Source organism: Dermacentor variabilis, chromosome 8 (genome assembly GCF_050947875.1).
Source record: "Dermacentor variabilis isolate Ectoservices chromosome 8, ASM5094787v1, whole genome shotgun sequence".
Classification (NCBI taxonomy): Eukaryota; Metazoa; Arthropoda; class Arachnida; order Ixodida; family Ixodidae; genus Dermacentor; species Dermacentor variabilis.
Window position 1 is genome coordinate 72,071,045 of NC_134575.1, and position 18,414 is coordinate 72,089,458.

An 18,414-nucleotide genomic window follows, 5' to 3' on the forward strand; every position below is an offset into this window, starting at 1 on the left:
TGGCAGAAATTGGTACCAACATTCATCCACTGTTGGCAGATTGGCAAAGTGCAACCCAATCCAATGCTGGCCAAGCGTTAAAGCCAAGATTGGAGATATGTTATGCCAATGCAGCAGCCATTATGCTGCCAGCGTAGGACTTGAGCCATATCGTTGCCATTATTATTACCAGCTTCGAGCCAATGCCTTCTGCATGACGAATATTGTATATACGCTGGCTCAAGAGTATGGAGCCATTTTTACCGCGAACCTTCTTCTAGCGGCATTTTTGATAGCAATTGTCCCCCCCCCCCATACCGTCTTCCTCAGTAGCATCTGGGAAAGCTGGACCGAAAGATATTATGTCAAGAAGCATAAGTCCTCTATACTTGCAAATAATAATAATAGAAGAATACTGAAATTCACTTTTATGACAGTTTATTTGCGAATAAATTTGCACAAACAGGCATTTTCCGTGGACCTAGATGGGTGACACTCGGTTGTGTTCAAACAGTTTATTTACAGGCAGCGCCCTTAGCACAGTAATTGGGCAAGGTGCCGAAGACGGTGGGCTGGCCAGGGCTTTCAGGGCAGGGAGCTGACGTAGGTAGGCAGGTCGGTCAGTGCTTGGATGACGACGGGCTGGTCAGGCCCCCGAGGACCGCGATGACGCGGTAGTTTCGTTGAATTTGCTACCACTTCCCATAGCGACTTCACCATTACTTGGAGGAGATGCTTGCACTGTAAAATAAAAAGGAATATTATCAGAGATGCTGGTATGTCAAATGTATGTGGCAGTACTTTCATTCGAAAAATCTCCATACCGCTGGGATATAAGTTTGAGCAGAGAGTTCGAAAGAGTGAATTAAGAAGTGTTCTTGCAAGAGATTTGTCAGGTAACATAATATTTCAACATATATGAGATCTTTTGTAGAAGGTGTACCATAGAATATCTAGAATAGAAACATAAAATGCGCAGGATCCGTCCGCCTTGTTTACATCCCACACCTAGTCAGCGTAGCACATTAAAATTAAAAAATTGCAGGAAGACCTGCTATAGCACAAAACGCCTAGTTTCAGATAGCGTAGACACAATGCGGCCTTTGTGCGACATATTACTTGTGCGGAATCCGAGAAGTTTCGTCAGGAAACACTAGCAAAATAGGCATTTATGATACGAAAACAAAGAAATACTGCCTGCTGGAAATGATGCTTGACCTAGAACAGTGAGAAGAAGCGCGGTTCCTCCGTATGACTAGCAGGATCAGACAGCACGCATGGCTTGATAAAATCAGTCCAGGAATTTAGTTGAAGCTCAAAGACAGAGATTTACACGTGTTCTACTCCGGGTACTATTCAAAGGCTGCGAATAAAAAGAGGTATGTAATTGCAGGCACTCTACATTAGCCAGGGCTGTTTCAGTAATATATATACCGCGTGATATTGCTTGTGTTGGCAGTAATTTATAATATTCATCCTAAAACATAACAAAATAATTGTCAATTTGGCTCACAGCGTTTCTGCTCAGTAAACGTTGATGGGCCTACACGAGAAATTTATCAGCACCTAATTGCCGCAGGCAAGAAATGAATAAAATAAGAAAGGATATTTCAGTGATTCTTTCGGCTGTGCGCTAATTTACTGGGATAGCAGCATTTTCCAGCTGCGAAGACCCCAATTTCATTTTACATTGCCTATTTATTCCTGAAATAATTGCGTTCCGCCACTACAGGCAACTCGACAACGATCTAGCAGTTATATGAAAATGAATTCATTTAAATAAAATTTACTTAAAGATATGTATTATCACATTTGAAATATGACCACTACGCATAACAAATGTTTAAATTTCTAGTCAACCTAAATTTATACTCCGCACATCAATGTCCCAATCTTATAGCATCCAAACGCAGACTGGTGTTGCTATCGCCACCACACATTGTTCTTTAGGCCGTCCAAAATCAATGCAGTGCTGAGCATGAATGGAAAAAAATCAACGTTAAGGAAGCAGCGAAACCATGCGAAATGTTAGAACTTCAGCAGTAATATGCACATAAATCGTGGAATTAAAAAGCGAAAAGAAAAAGCGTTGAGCAGCTGGACATAATTTTAAAGGCAAGAGTATCCTGAAATTTAGCCCTTTAAACAACCTTGCTTGTAAGACACACAACCTAATTCACTCCGCCTGGCTCCTTATAAAACATAACATTCGCAAAACAAATGCACTCACCAGTGTAAGATCCACGCTTCTGTGCACCCGAGTTCATCCTACATCAAAGACGGTGGCCACCAGCGCCGACTTTTTTCTGCTAGTTGTTTTGCCCAATATTAGTTCTAACACTCACAAAAATTCGTAGCCACTATGCTGCATATTTCAAGATGTAGGCTTCTCAGTAGGAATGACGACCGTAAGCGAGAACAGACAAGTCTACAAGCACTCAGGTAGTATTGCACCCAGTCGGTGCTCTAGCTATGCATAAAAGGAAAGGGTAAAAATAAAGGGTGACTGACGAAAACAGCGTTAACGCCACACTTTCCCCCGCTGGACCTAGCCCGACCGCGTCCTTTGGACGGCAGCGACAGAGGGATACAATGAGGACAAAATATTGACCCCACCGCGTTCCCCCGTGCGACAGAGCAGCATGCAGCTGTCTGAGCGCTCGACTGATAGCATTGACCAGGCTAACGTGGGTGCGTGGGGGAGAGGCAAGTGGGGGCTGAAGGACGGAAAGTTAGGCCGAAAAGAAAAATCAGGAATGCGCCATGCGAAAGACAGGCAAAGACGAGAGGGTGTTGACATGGACAAGCACAAACTTTCAACTAATTTTTCATTCTGGCAGGGGCATCCATACAAGGATCTTACTACACATGCACGAATACACAAATCTATTGGGACAGGCGCATGATTCTTATGTCACAGAAGCATGCCATGCATGCCAAACAAACAAACAAAAGTTTCACTAATACATATGCGCTCCATCTCGATGCAATATAAAACGGTTCCATCAGCTCTTTGGCACTGTAATTCTCGATTATCCTCAGAATTTTCATCCTCCAAGGCCGCGGAGAGTACATGCAAAATATACAATGCGTAGGAAAATGCGCAATAGCGTTGCTTCTTATGGAAAGCTCATGTTCCCACGCACGATCAATAAAGCAGTGGCTATTTTCCCCGTTGTGCGACCTCCCCGGCTTGCTACTTTGTGCATTGGCTTTTCTCTTTAGGGGGCACATTTCGGTGAAGGCGAAGTTCAAAAACGGCCGTGTACCGTGCACGGAGTTGACATGGAAGAACCACAGCTGGTTAGTACGAATCGCACCCCCCCCCCCCCGACGCGCCTCATACTCACATTGCGGTTTAGGCACGTAAAACTCCATATTTGAAGTTTGTATTGACATTTTTAAACGTCACTTAAGCTTAACACATTTGCGTACTTCAAGCCCTGTGTTGTTACAAGAAAGAACCGATGTTGGCAAATCCACATGTGAATGTCGGTCCAATATTTCCCAACTTTTTGAATGACAGTGCTAATATTGTTTGCTGGATGTGCAAACAGGGCCAGCCTTGGATCTCTATCGCAGTGGTAAAGCCAATATTCTATTGACGCTGTTTATCTTAGCCCATCGCTGGGCAAGCAATCAGAATGGCACAGCCGATATTGGAACCACGCTGTTAACCTTAGGCCATCACTGGGCCAGGAACAGCCAATACCTATCGAACGTTGGCCCGCGCTGACGTGCCGCCTGGGCTAAGGTTTTCGCCTTAATAAATATAGAGCTTGCTATACTTCAAAGAGTTATCTGTGCAGTAACAACACAAATCTGTTTGAAAATGGCATGAAGCAAAATATGTACGTGCACCAGCTCTCAGCAATAATACAGCAAGGTCAATGTGGTAAGGTTAATAGATCAGCTCTGAAGCACAAGCCGTCATCCTGGCAACGAAGAGCTACGTGGCCACAATATTCGCACCAATGTATTCCAGCGCAGCGCAATATCTGCTTCATGGAAGGTATTCCTCCTTTTTAAGTCATCAGTTACTCGTTGCAAGGCCAATAAACTCATAGACTCAATAAACTCACTTTTATTCTTAAACAAGTTTCCCCATTATATAGTAATGAGGAATACCCGAGCCCCTTAACCGAGACGAAGACTACCGGTTACTGTGGCCTGCAGGGCTTTCTGCGAATTTTCCCCAACCTTGATTCGGCCAAGGACCACAATGAAACAAACCTTGCACAACCAGGCCAGGCCACCATCGCCACCACGTAAGTCGTGGTCATTGTGTGCGCAATCGAGTAATACCATAAGGTGAGCTCAATGGTGAATTTGTATGTTTTCTCTCGATGGTCCTCCTGTTGGTTTCGCCTTCAGATGTGCTGATGCAGACATCTAATCATCTTGTCGGATGTTCAATACCCCAACGGTCGCACGGGGGGTGATGGCTGTCAGTTAGAATTTCTCTACAGCTGAAGAGGCAGACGGGAAAGGTTCAGTCTTGCTGCCAAATAACCGTTGCCTGACTTTACCTGTGGGTATTGCGCTTAAGCGACGCAAGACTGGATAGATTGTGCGAGGTAAGCAACGGGGGAAAGGTAGAAGGATCTCGGAGGCACTGCACAAGACTCATAGAGGCTCGTGCGCAGCCTTGTGCCGAAACTGCCTCGCTCCCCGGAATAGCCGTGTGTCCAAGTACACGGGGGATATTTGTGTTGCGCTCAATGAAGTATTTGTTGCTTCAGTGCCTGTACGACTGTGTGCGGTTAAGTGGACATTCCGGAGTGTCGAATAGTATTTGTTTCTCGAGGAAGCGCTTCCCTCTGTGAGAGGTTCGGAGACACAAGGCTTCTTTCGACCTCTATTATATGCTGCGTTTCTGTTCATTCGGCCGCCTTCTTTTGCGTGCTTCCACCTCAGCCCCGTATTATGAATAAGCGGCAGCATATGGATTCAGCGACTCATTTTAACGAGTGCTCGAGAGGCTAGACAGACTGTTGCCAAGGAGCAGAATTCTATGCTTCAGCAACAGCGGAATGCCTGAGCTGTAATCTTCTGCTGGTAACAAGTGGTTCGATACCACAAGCCCTCGGCGGACACTGTGATTATTTCTCGTTAATAAATTCTGAGAATTTTGTATTCAATAGATGGAATCTACCAGTAATGTCAGACGTCAAAACAAGTAGGCAAAGTAATTCAATGACAGCTGTAAAAAGCATCAAATTACGGTCAAGTAGGCCGCTGTCGGAATGAGCGGGAAACGGAGAGAAGAAATGACAAAGTTTTAAGGTCATTCAAACTCCTGTTGAAATCGGTCAAATACAAAGTTCCGGCGCCAGATGTGGTGAGATTGGGGCAGAATCACTATGGTTATGGTATGAGGGTAGTAGGAAGACCGACGACTCATATTTTTTTATGCGAAAGAGCCAAATGGTCCTTTGTGCGAAAAAGCCAGCGTCTTTAGCATCGAAACGGCGCCTAAATTCCTATTCGCTGCGACGCCACGTCACAAGCGCGCCTCGAGGGATCGCATCGGGCGAAGCTGGACAACTGCTGCTGCCGCGTTAGCCCGCCAGGTGTAGCGCGAGCGGAGAGGGAGGTCATCGCCACGACTTGCCTCGCTCTGAACCTCGCTATAGGCTTAGTTGCTGCGCGCGCCTGCCGGCCTTGGTGGACTTTGCTGCTTCGTCACTCCATCATCGCGCAGAACGTCGATGCCTGGCGTCGTTGGCACCGCCGGGTGCCACTGCTCACTGGCTTGGGCAGCACGTACCGTCGTGGAGTCTCAAGTATCTACATCGTCGGCGGCCGCCACCTCGGCAGTAGCGCAACGAGACCGTCCACGCCAGCACAGCGCAGACGAAGTAAGGGAGCGGAATAACGTCGCAAAGAGGTGGAGGCGCGTCCCGGCAATGCCCTCTCCCCTCGCGCAATACTTGACGCGCAAATCCGGTAGCAGATGCTCCGTTTCGACCGCTCTGCCCCGTCGAGGTTTTCCTGTGTAGGCCGCGTTCTTGATCAGGCGCCGCATCGAGCCATAGCAGAACATGCAGTACATGCGCACAGCCCCTGTGCTAGAATTCGATGCGCTTAAAGCACTCGACCATGTAGTGCGGGGCTAACGTAGAATCGCTGAAGAAAAAAATCAGAACCCACACCAACGGGAAAACTGGATAACATACCCCGAAGCGAAACTCGAAACCATTACTCGCCGAGCGAAACTCGAAGGGCAATAATGTCCTTCGAGTTAGACATTAATGCTTTCGGATTCACAACTCACAAAAAGTGTTCACGTGTCGTGGGATTTTAAACTGCCCTATCTTCCAGATTGGCACCCATTTTTAGACATCTGTAATTTAGGGAATTTGCCCACATTTTCACGTACGATCACGCGTTAGCTATATTTAAATAATTTTCGAGGTTTTACATGACAGAACTAAGCTCTGATTATAAGGCATGGTACTGTGTAGAAAGAGCATCTATGGCTTAATAGTTACAGTATCACGCTTCTGTACTAGAGGTCCTCTCTAACTTAGCGGTTAGAAAATGTTATTGATTTGCTTTTTAAATTGGCTGTTTCGTCCAAAGGACAAACTGTTGACAGCGATAGCAAAGTTCAGTGTTCGTCTACTCCTCCGACGATGTTCACACTATACGCGGGTGGAACATCTTGTAGTGACGCAGCACTTGCGCGACTCGTGCTCGACGGATGTGACGGCGCCTTCTCAGCTACGATACGCCTGACGACGCTGACGTGATGAAGGACGCCGCGAGTGGCGTTGAATGCGTTGCTCATCGAAGGTGCACGAAGTGAAACCGTCGGCATTCGAAAAAGGCGCCAAGCGTCTCCATGCACTGGCTTGCATGCAGGAAATTTTTGACGATTTCTTATTCTCTTAGGGAATGCCTAAGTGACGTTCAGTACACAAACAATATTCCTGTGTGGCGTAATGGTCAGAGCAGCGAGCTTCAGTGCTGGTTATACTATTACTGAATCACGCCAACGGGCAATTATGGTTCCCTCTACTTGATGATATATATATACATTAACAGACGCCAACAAACACGGACACCGAGACAGCAAAGGGTAAATTACTTGTAGTCATTAGCTGAATTAAACAATATAAGTTATTGAAGATCAATGTGGACGAAAAAAAACTGGCCGCAGGTGGAACACGAACCAGTGTCTTCGCATTACGCGTCCGATGCTCTTACCAATTGAGCTACCACGGCGCCGTTTTCCCATCCACTTTCTGGAGTTTTTGTGTTCATTTACTAGAACTAACCTAGGGAGTGTTAGCAAGCGCCAACACTCAGAAGCCTTAGCGGCGGATGTGGAACATCCTTTCTGCCATAGGCGTCACGAGTACGTGATCTGTTTGGGTGCCAGCAACTGATCAATATATCCACAAATGCTACCTGATGGCATCGACGATTCCGGATTCGAGGCCCTCGATATGTGATGAACGAGAAGAAAGGGAACCGAGTGGCCCGAGCTATATTATTCTTATCATCAGAACCAAACCAACAAAGCGACGTAGTGGGTAAGTGCGACGGCTTGAGAAACAAGCCAACACGATGGCCTCGTGCAGCACCCACGAAGGAGGACAAAGAAGTGGAAAACAGCCATATTTGCTAGCGTCACCTTGGACTGTGCTGCTCCGCCAGCGAAGCAATCAGCCTGCAAACTAACCTCAAGCCACGAAACAACACCAGGAGGGAGCAGCATGAATCACCTGAAGAAAGGCACGAGTTGGCGCAGGGATGCCGAGACGTCGTTCACGTCCTCGGAAACGTCACTGTCCGAAGACACCGAGCAGATCCTGTCCTCGTGGAAACGGCTCGTACAGCGCCACGATCTACCTGAACGCCGAGACGCTGCGTGTGCGAGGGATCGCCAGGCGGAGTACGGTGCCGCTCCGCTCGCCGCGTCCCCCAGGTAAGCGGTACAGTTATGCCGCTGCGCCGAAAGTGTGCAAGACGTCAAAACGTCGGCGTACGAGCTTCAGCGATATAAGTCGTTATGTTTATTTCAAGGAACAACTTTTCTTGCAGAACGTAGTTAGCCAAAGTAATGCAATCTTACGTTGAAAGTACCGCAAGGGGCCCTTCGTGACTAAAACATCTAAGCCATAAGCTGAATACATAAAAGCAATTGTACTTTTTTTCTTAACAAAACAAATGCGATAAACGTGGCAGTTTAATAATGCAAAAATTGTTGCTAGAACAGGATTTAATGTTACCTTGGGTGGGGCATTTAAGGCATGACTCTATCCCCTGGAGACGCTCCGTCCACACATGTTGACATCAACTTCAAGCGCCTTCATTATAACAAGTGCTATGAAATAAATGTTTGGAAGGCACTGGGAAACGCCCCAATGGTTTGTGAAACGGACAGATAATCGCATATTCGTGCAACTCACGCAAATATTTTTGAAAGGGCAGGAGAAATCGGACTTTGCGATCCTCTGCGGAGCGATAAGTCAGCCTCTATTCTTTACGAAGACGTCACTCATAACATGTTTTACAGAGCGAAATGTTAACATTAGTTTATGGCCACATTGGTTCGCGAATGCAAATTATTCTTAGTCGCGTAAGGCATCTAGAATCTTGAAGGTGACAGCTCTCGGTTCTTCCTCTTGCAGAGAAGCCGCGCTTCGCCGCCCGTCGTTCCCACACGGGGCATGGCCAATCCCGGTAAATGGCTCCTCTTCGTCGGAGTGCAACGAAGATGAAACCGACGCGACCCAGGTGTCCCTCACTACGAGCCTGTGCTACGCTGCGCTCGTGCTCGCCACGGCACTGCTGGCGCTATCCACAGCTGTAGTGATGGTTCGGCTGGTACCCGGTACCAGCGAAACCGCGTCGTCCCGCAACGCAGCTCAAGGATCTCGAGCCCACAACGGTGAAGTACTCGATTGTGTCAACATTCTTCGTGGCGCCATTTATTTATTCTCAATTATGTGGTGCGATAAGGGTCTCGGCAGTCCCGAGAGTAGCGTTGGCGCAGTGGCCTGCAGCTTGAATAGTTCGATCAGCCGAGATGTACAGCGCACGGCAAACGACAAACAAAACGTTCACATATATTGTTACGTAGGAAGCAGTCAGGACAACCCGCTGCCCGTGAACGAGAAGCGACGGCTCGTTCACCGAAAAAACGGTGCTGCTTTGTCATACACATTTTACTGCATCGTAGCAAGGACGCTGCCGCAGTTTAACAAGCCTGCCGGTCATTGGGTGCCTTAGAGCATCTTTGTCCCGGTAGCAGATGACATGCGGAGTAAATGCTGAAAAACACCGTTTTCGCTTCCCGGTGACATACTATTCATCAGTGCCACAATGCTTCGACTGAAAGCGCCAAATGAACATCAGTAAAACTCTTGCTTGGGCTAGTTGGTTCATGCTTGAATTAGTAAAAGCAAGGCGCAGAAGACCAGGACTCAAGAAGAAGAACACAAACGACAGGACAGGCGCCGGTCCTGTCGCTTGTGTTCTTTTTGAGTCCTGGTCTTCTGCGCCTTGCTTTACTAATTCGAACATTAGTGCTGGTTAATATTTACTCAGGGTCCTACTCAGCCTGACGGCGGTCTGGCCAAGTCGTTAGCCATGTCTGTGCGCGAACATCTTCGGATGAAGCTACACCAGATTGCGAGCACTTCTTTATGTTCTCATTTCTTTTTATACAGCATATAGCTTCACCACGTGGTTACTAAGAAGTTCCTCGTGATAGTAAACAAATTCTGCCGTCTTACGGGCCAAAACCACGATCTCGCTTTGATTCAGCCCCGTCGTGGGTGACCGACCACCGACTGTTCTTTGACGTGCACCCTAAACTAAGTGCACGAGCGTTCTCGCATTTCCCACCAACTAATATGCGTGCGCGACTGGTGGTATCGAAGCCGTGACCTCGAGCTCACAAGCGCAGCGCCTTGCCACTAAACTACCGTGGCTATATGTGATCACCAGACTGTTGATAATAGTGTTTTTAGTTCCATGAAATGGTATGTCAATTTTCCTTCCTCTCTAAACAATGGGTTCTTCTGAACATGCAGGAAACTGATAATTTTAGGACTACGCATAAGCAGCGAAAACAGTCAAAGCTACATATTGACGAACATCTCCCTACTTAATTGAGTTTTTTTTCATATCAGCTTATAGGTCACCGAAGCAGTCATTCGTAAATAGAAAATGCCTCTAATTCATTTGGATGTTACGCCTAAATCGGTGCCTTGGTGTCTTCATAAAACTGCTTGTGGGTGAGGACATTTTTTGTACAGCTTATGCTTTACGTGTTCTGGATAAAACTGGCAGTTAAACACCGCATTTTTATTTCTGATACTCGCCGCAAAATAAGAAAGTTTGTTCACATGCTCAATGAGAAATTCTCGGCTTATCAACGTCACTGCAAGTACGCTCCATTGCGATAGCGTGCGCATACAAGCCCTGACTATAGTTGCCTCCTGTTGTATAACGCGCCTTACCAGACAGAGAATGTTTATTGAGATGCACCGTACGGCGGTATCGAAATTGAGGGAAATGACACTGAATCATTCATAGCTCATTTACGCTCGTATACGGTCATAATCAGAGCTAACCATGACTTTGTGTACATATACAAAGCCAATGGCTTTCTGTGGCTCTTACGGCTGTTCCTTGGTTTGTCCATGGTCGGACTTGAGGAGGAAAATGTTCATTCGTTCGTTCGTCCTTTCATTCGTTCGTTTGTTTGCTGTTATTTCTTTTTGGAGGGGGGGGTATTTGTTTGTTCGATCACGCTTCCGCTGATTTCTACGTTCGTTCGCCCGTTCGGGCTGTTGGCTTCTGGCAATTATAGGCAACGGTCTCTGCACGAGTTTTTTTAACTGTGTTGCTAACCTTTTTAAGAACTTGTTCATCTATGATCGGCCACACGCCAACATGTGCTTGTCATCGTTGGTGCTCAGGGTATGTCAGTGTCAGTTGATACCTTTTGTTGCGATAGCAGTTATGCGGGCACTAGAGGTGCGTCCGCACTGTGGCCGCCGGCGTGCTGTCGTGGTAACGAGGGCGCATGCGTGGCTCACGCGCCGAGGCTTAGGAGGAGCCAGAGCATTCATTGTTCTGCATTCCACCTTTGGCATAAGCCTTCGCGGTGAGCGGCTGTTGGCATACCAGACCATGGTGCATACACTAAGGTAAACGGAACAAATATAGAGTCGATATAAATCTAATCAATTCATTTGGAGCTTACAAACCCCGCCAGTTTTACGGGCGTTGCCACCATGGACTGATGGAGGTGATGTGTCCATCATTGCGCCAGCCTCATGACAGGCCTGGTTCTTCCAAGGCGCTTTTCCTGCAGCGCCATGTTGCCTCACCGTATTGTTAGAGCAACGCTTGAGGTGGTCCAGCGGCGCCCAAAACCTTGCTATCGCTTTCAATGGTTCGCCTTCGACTGAACTGTTGTGGCAGATTGTGTGATAGTTAGAGTCGATAACTGTTAATCGAGCAAAGTAACAGAAGTAATGCTAAAGGAAGGAAAACGCATCAGGGCAAGGCAGTGAGCATGGGGTATTATGGAACCGAAGCACGAGATTTGCTGGTTCTTGGTGCAGTCAGCAGCAAAAGTGCGGCTCTAATTCAGGATCACTGTGAGGGGTTTTCTTCCTGTAGTAAAAATAAGAAGCCAAATAAAAATGGGGACATGCTTGGGCTGTAGACCGCATTCGCCTGCACGGAGCGTTTTATAGCTATGTGCTTGTAATTAATTATATTTGGAACAGCTAATTGCAGAATATACAGAAGACAAAGATAACGATGCATAGCCGGGCAAGGGAACAAAAATTTAGGATCACCATCAGCCTCTGGAGTCGGTAAAGGAGTACGTTTACCTAGTTCAATTACTCACAGGAAATCCTGATCATCAGAAGGAAATTCATAGAACAATAAAAATGAGTTGGATCGCATACGGCAGACATTGTCAGCTCCTGACTGGAAGCTTGCCATTATCATTGAAAAGGAAGGTGTACAATCAGCGCATTTTACCGGTGCTGACATATGGGGCATAGACTTGGAGACTGACATTGAAGCTTGAGAACAAGTTAAGGACCGCGTACAGAGCGATGGAACAAAGAATGCTAGGCATAATGTAAAGAGACAGAAAGAGAGTGGTTTGGACAGAGAGCCGGGTATAGCCGATATTCTAATTGGCATCAAGAGGGAAAAAATGGAGCTGGGGAAGTCATGTAATGCGCAGGTTAGACAACCGTTGGACCATTATGGTGACAGAATGGATACCGAGAGAAGGGAAGCGCAGTAGAGGACGGCATCAGACTAGGTAGCGCGACGAAATTAGGAAATTTGCGGGTGCTAGTTGAAATCGGTTGGCGCAGAAAGGGGTAATTGGAGATCGCAGGGAGAGGCATTCGTCCTGCGGTGGACGTAAAATAGGATGATGATGATGGTGGCGGTGGTGATGATGATGATCATCATCATCATCATGATTATGATTATGATTGCGGAGACTAAACAAAATGGATATTTCCATCAAGAAGGCTTCAATTAAATATTCCGGCACCTTGTAAAGCAGCTACAAGCAATCACAAATATTTCTGCAGCTGTCCCGAGCTCTGCAATGGCGCCACCACCGGCAGCGAAGACCACAGTCCATGCCACTGCGCCCAACCCACGGGGCGAAGGCTTGCTGCACGCCGTGGGCTCCATGACAGAAGAGGAAAAAGAACAAGTTTCCAACGCCAGCAGATCCGCGGGCGAAGGAAATTCGGGAAATAATACCGTACAGCACTCTCGAGGGCTTCCGGAAAACTTTAGGACAAAAGTGCCTCCAGGTGGAGAAAGCTCCGACGACGTGAGTAATACTTTCCGGTACAGGGTATTTCACGTAACTTCAAACAAGGATTTAAAAAAGAATTCATTAGCCGCAGCGGAATGAAACCATAAGGTTCACTGTCATGTGGCGCTCCTTAGAGCAAATTTTATATTCCGGTTAAGCAAATAAATAATATGAATGGCGCAAAATTTTAAATATTCAGTTTGGGGCCAAGTGCATCTCGTTGCGTTGTAGAGAGGGTTCACAGACGACCGATCAATTTTTCTGTGGTAAAGCACTTCTTTCGTGGTGATTTCTTTTGACGTTTCAGGAAAGCCCGCGAAATATACAATAAAACCACCTGACCGCACTCATGCGCTATCGTATTGCAACGCTCTTTCATCCTTAGCTTTGCTCGTCCGCTCGGTTACTCCGAGGGACGCCGATGCTCAGCGCTGGGTCGGGCATCTAACCTCCGCATTCAGAAAGGCAACTTAACTTGAAGCTGATGCTTGACTTGATATAAATGACGCCTGGTGCGAACGCGCCGAAGACGCTCATCGCGTTTCTTTGGTGCGTTGACGACAGGCGTCGTTTAAATCAAGTCAAGCATGCACTGCTAACACTGCGTCCGTCCAACAGCAACTCTTTTCTGCATTCTCACATAAAGCTAATCTGATACATATTTTTGGAGGAAAATCGTATTGAGAAGGCACTGACGCAGCTAAGAATAATTTTTGTATCCAGCATGCCATGTAAACTGCAAAATCCCACGAGAGTTTCCATGTGTAGGAATGTTTGCCACATATTAAATCAAGCGCTGCTGCAATCCAATCTGTGCGTTTTACTGCGGCGGCCTGTTTGCTTTCAAGCGGTATTCATCATCACGGAGCCTATGAAAACTTAAACCCCTTGTGTCTTTCAGCTGAACTCTTTACAACGTAGCCCCACGTGCAGCATGGTAAATGTACAAATAACCACGAAAACCCCAAGGTAACGAGGTACTGACGTGGCCAGTGAATTCGCCATAGGCGACAACGCCACCACATTTTCGTAACGTGTCAGGGTGAGGAGCACCTATACCAGTGTATTTTAATGTTATCAGTTTGTTTCGTTGTAGATGTTTTTTTTTTTGTTATCTCACTTTCAATATTACACTGCCCAGATTTTTAAAAGTTGATGTTATTTTCACAATTCTCACTGTGTCACTATTATCATTGTAAGCTTCGAATGTATGCAACGTATCTTAACACATTGCCAGAGAATGCAATTTTGAAATAAAGCAAGCTGCATCCCCTAAAGCGATTATTGAAAGTTTAAGTATTCGCGTTGAACGCGAAGCCGCTGCACCAAAATTAGTTTACTCTGACCGTCAACGCATAAATTTTGCTTGAATCAAAATCGAAAAGCTTGCGTCCCAATCCGGGGTCACCGCTTCGGGCATCAGCTTGAACACTGCTTGTTGTCGTCTCGTATAGCCTTTTTACTTTACACAGCATTTGCTAGCTAGGGAATGCGCTCAACCTCTCCATCTTTTACCAAAATTTTAAAGCGAAACCTTCCTTGCCTCCTCCCTCGGCTTTTCCACTGCACCTGCTGCTGCCGTCTTGCACGCCTTGTCTAGGGGCCATTCAGAGCATGTATATACATGGAAGAAGAGAAAATGCGACGCGGGAAGCTCTCTTGCACTTTTCCATCGCGCTGCATGTGCACAATGCCCTCTGAAGCTCCCTGGGCGTCATTGAAGCTTCTTGGCAGCTGTAGCTATCTGTGACCCCCCGCAAAAGCATTAAAGAAACTGCAGTGCCGTACAGCGGGAAGGGCGGGGCAGGGGAAAGCTGACGTGAGAAAGCAAGTAAACGCTACTACTACAGATACGACAGTGGTTGAGAGCAAACTGACGGTACTGTATGTTTCTGCTGTTTCTGAAAAAAAAACATGCAAATTTGTCAAGTGGATAACTGCCGTGTGGCGCGCAGATGAAAAGCTGCATTAAATTATGTTAGGGCCTAGTCCATACAACGGAAGTTGTCACACATAAAATCAACACTTCTGTGCCCACCGCAGTAGCTTTGGGGCGATAGCATTGCTTGACGTCGTGGGTTCGATTACGACCGCATCAGCCGCATTTCGATGGGAGTGAAATACAGAAGCGCTCGTGCACTCAGAAATAGGCGCACATTAAAGCACACCAGGGTGTCAAAAATAATCCGGAGTCCACCATTCGGCGTGCCTCGTAATCTGACTGTTTGGCACCTACTGCCCCATATTTCTGTCAATACTACTGCCACGATGCCATGTGTCATGTGAGGCATTCACAATGCTCAACCCTCTCCCAAGTCATGAACAATGGCGCAAGAAAACGCTAGAATCAAACACATCTCCCTGAGTTTTCTGTGTACTACGCAAACAACCAGCAGTGGTGCAGGCAACGTAACACTTCACATCAACTCGTCACTCGTACTGGGCTAAACCTTGAATAAATTAAACATTCGCCGTAGAAATCACCGCTAATAGTCGTCATTCAAAGCAAACAGCACTAGAAGCTTCGCTTACAGCGTGTCCTACAGTGGTATTCGCATAATCATTAGAACACAGGTCTCAGGCGCCCATTCTTGTGGCGAGCGTCGGCGCCGGCGTCGCAGGTGGCGTAACCGACAGAACGAGCACAGCAGGGGATGAAAGACGCGAGGAGGAAAGCGGAGAGGAGGGTGCAGCGGGACCATGAGGTGGGAAGAGGAGGAGGGTACGGCTGAAGCGTGAGAAGAAAAGCATTGTGCGGCGACTATGGCTACGAGATGACGCCAGAATGGTGCCAGAGTTGTGCGCGTCGTCGTATATGCTGTTCCTGTTTTTGTGGTTCAACTTTGCAGCGCTGGTTTTTAAACACAAGTATTATACTCCAACTAGCCCCAACACAAGCCTTAATCGTCTAGATCTGTCGACGGTGGTGGCTGCTGTGAATCGTGGCCACGCGTCACCCACGGGCTGGCTCTCGCGATTCGCAACATGCCACACTAGACACATTGTCTGCATAAGCCAGTATATCGCGGAATGAAAAAAAACGTACAGACCTGCGCTCACATTTTGCATTAGGGAATATCAAATTGTCGGTGAACGTTTTTGATAAATCTCACACCACAAACATGTAGTTTCACCCGGAAGGCGAGGCACTCACAGGCATAGCAAAACATTACGCAATTACAAGAAGCAAGGTTTGTAGTTTCATTGGCTGTAAAAATTGCAGTATTCATTCGCCTACTAATTTAACTTGTCCAACGCGGTGTTCTTCGCGCACGGCCAAACATGAACAGTTCTGCTTCGATGACCGCGAACACTCGCTGTCGCAAGGCGGGCGTAATGAAGAACGGCAGCAGCGGCGAGCGAATTCCCCTTCATGTTGTCCCTCGCCCTAACTCGAATCAGGCGCGCGATATCTCAGCGCACACGAAACAATCAGCCGTCTCGGCTCACCTTGCCTTGTACCCACCGCAGGCTACCTCCAAGAAAGGACTGCGCTGCCGCGTTCAGCAGCGGCCTTGAGCAGTCATCGCGGCCAGACTTGTGCGGAGACGCGCGTTAACCTACCTCCAACAACAAGCCCACATAGCAAGCTTCGTGACACCAGCGCTAAGATTACTTATAGATAGAGCGAGCGCAAAGTTCTTTTTGGTACAGTGTGCCGTATAAGCAAACTGACGCTCGCTAGTATGCCGTACGATGGCGAACCAATGCTGATGCCTTTGCGCCAACAAATTGAGGCCGAGAAAGGCCGAGAACGCCTCAGTCGGTCGGTGAGGAGCGCACCAGGAAAAGAAAAAGGACGCGACCAAACGCCTTGCATCTACTGCACGCTCTAATTTGGCGTTTTCAGACATCAGAGTACTGACAAAGGTTGTCTGAATAATGCCTGATACGACGGTTACGTATTTGCTTCTCTCTTCTTCGCAGAGCTACCACCACCTGTGCGACATTGTGTTCTACACGCACTGTCCGAGGACCGCTCGCGAGTTCTACTTCAACGGGGCGACAAACTCGTGCGCGAGAGCGACCACGTCGTATGGAGCGGAGGTGTGCAACCGCAGCCCCAACAGGTTTACCTCCAGGGCGAGCTGCGAGAAAAGCTGCGTGCACGTCAGCCGTCCTTCAGGCAGATGCCTAGACAGGCCTGTCTTTTCTCAATGCAGGAGGTACGGCAAAGTGATCGTGGAAAAAGAATGAGGATAGTAGCAGTCGTTCTTGGCAGTAAGCGCGACCAACTAAAAGATGCACGTCTCTAATTACCGCGCATATTTACCGCTTTCTGAAGTTCCCGAAGTGCCACGTCCATGGTATTGTGGACCTAGACTAACTCATGCGTGTCTCGTCTTGAGCTATTTGCTATTACAAGCAACAGCTCAGCACGTATAGCGTGAAACCAATGTGGTGTATAATACACTTCGTGCAAGAACGGCTGTACTAATAGAGCGTTTCACGTTTCCTGCACTTTTCCTCAATTTGTATACTCAGATGGACTCATCGTAGCTAATGTGCTCAAATAGCTAGCGGTGGCTGTAAGCTGCGGTAGCTTCTTGTTTCTGAACACGGAGCCAAGTGATCCATTTGTGGCCACAACGGCGGCTTCTCAACGATCTGTAGCGCAATTGCATTTGTGCGCTTAGCTTAATGCGCACGTTATATAAACCAGGTTCACCTTAACTGTCATCCGATGCCCCCCCCCCTCCCCCGCTACGGCATCCGGGCTAACTCCTGTGTTGCTATGAGACGCTAAACACCATCAGTAAATTCACACAATCAATTATTCCGTCAGCTGGTCAAATCACATCGCTGTTCTCGCGTCAACGCAGCGCTGACCTCAAGAGGAGCATGTGGTTCTTCGAGGGCGAGACGTGCCAACCGTGGGACTTCCCTTCGGGGAGGTGTCCAATGGCTGACGGTGACCTCTTCGGCAGTCGACAGGCGTGCATCGAAAAGTGCGTTAACAACCAGATGTACCTGCCGTTGTGCCGAACACCGCCGTCAGGAACCTGCAGCCCACGCCACCTTAAGTTCCCGTACTTCGCGGCCAAGCTACCCGGCTCGCTCAAGATGCGATGCCTCAAGACATCGGCACTGAGCCTCCAGAAACGACTCTGTCTGACCGGGACTAACCGGTTTTCTTCACTCGCATCCTGTAAGAGGGCCTGTGGACACGACGGAGGTGGGAGGCGTCGAAATTGACTCCGGCTGGCCTGCCGTCGTCCTATGAGAGCGCCAACGTGTTGTGTCTGGCATCTCCATAGCAATCTTTTGATCTGTTTTCTTCTTAATTTAATTGAACCTTACGATAAGAGTGGCTCGGTGTTTCCTTCTTTTCGACATGAGTGGTTCGCATGATTTCCAACTTGTTTAAAGGTATATTATTGCGGAACTGTATATGTCTACCGTCCCATACATTCTTCAATGTCCGTGGCTGAAAGCTCCCGCGCCCTCTATGAGGAGGCAAAGCAAACCAGGAAGGCACGTGCTCACACTTGGCGTAGTAAAAGGAAAATTAAGAAACCACCCAATACATAATTTCATAAAATAATTACTAGAGGGAAGTGTGGCGCTAGTGTCTAAGAGAGCTGCAATCGGGGCAGTTCAGCCAC

General features: G+C 47.6%; 1 protein-coding gene across 1 annotated transcript; it reads left to right on the forward strand.

The window, feature by feature from the left end:
- Nucleotides 1-7,584: 7,584 nt before the first annotated feature.
- On the forward strand, nt 7,585-18,041 carry LOC142591097 (uncharacterized). The gene is made up of 5 exons (XM_075703479.1): nt 7,585-7,915; nt 8,622-8,881; nt 12,573-12,823; nt 16,736-16,974; nt 17,632-18,041. Exons 1-5 carry the CDS (start codon nt 7,704-7,706, stop codon nt 18,002-18,004), a joined length of 1,335 nt encoding a protein of 444 aa, XP_075559594.1. The 5' UTR covers nt 7,585-7,703; the 3' UTR covers nt 18,005-18,041.
- Nucleotides 18,042-18,414: the final 373 nt, after the last annotated feature.

Coding starts and splice junctions, on each gene's coding strand:
- LOC142591097 (XM_075703479.1), top strand. CDS start 7,704: ATGAATCACCTGAAGAAAGGCACGAGTTGGCGCAGGGATGCCGAGACG. Junction 8,882..12,572: donor AGGATCTCGAGCCCACAACG/GTGAAGTACTCG, acceptor ATATTTCTGCAG/CTGTCCCGAGCTCTGCAATG. Junction 16,975..17,631: donor GTCTTTTCTCAATGCAGGAG/GTACGGCAAAGT, acceptor GCGTCAACGCAG/CGCTGACCTCAAGAGGAGCA.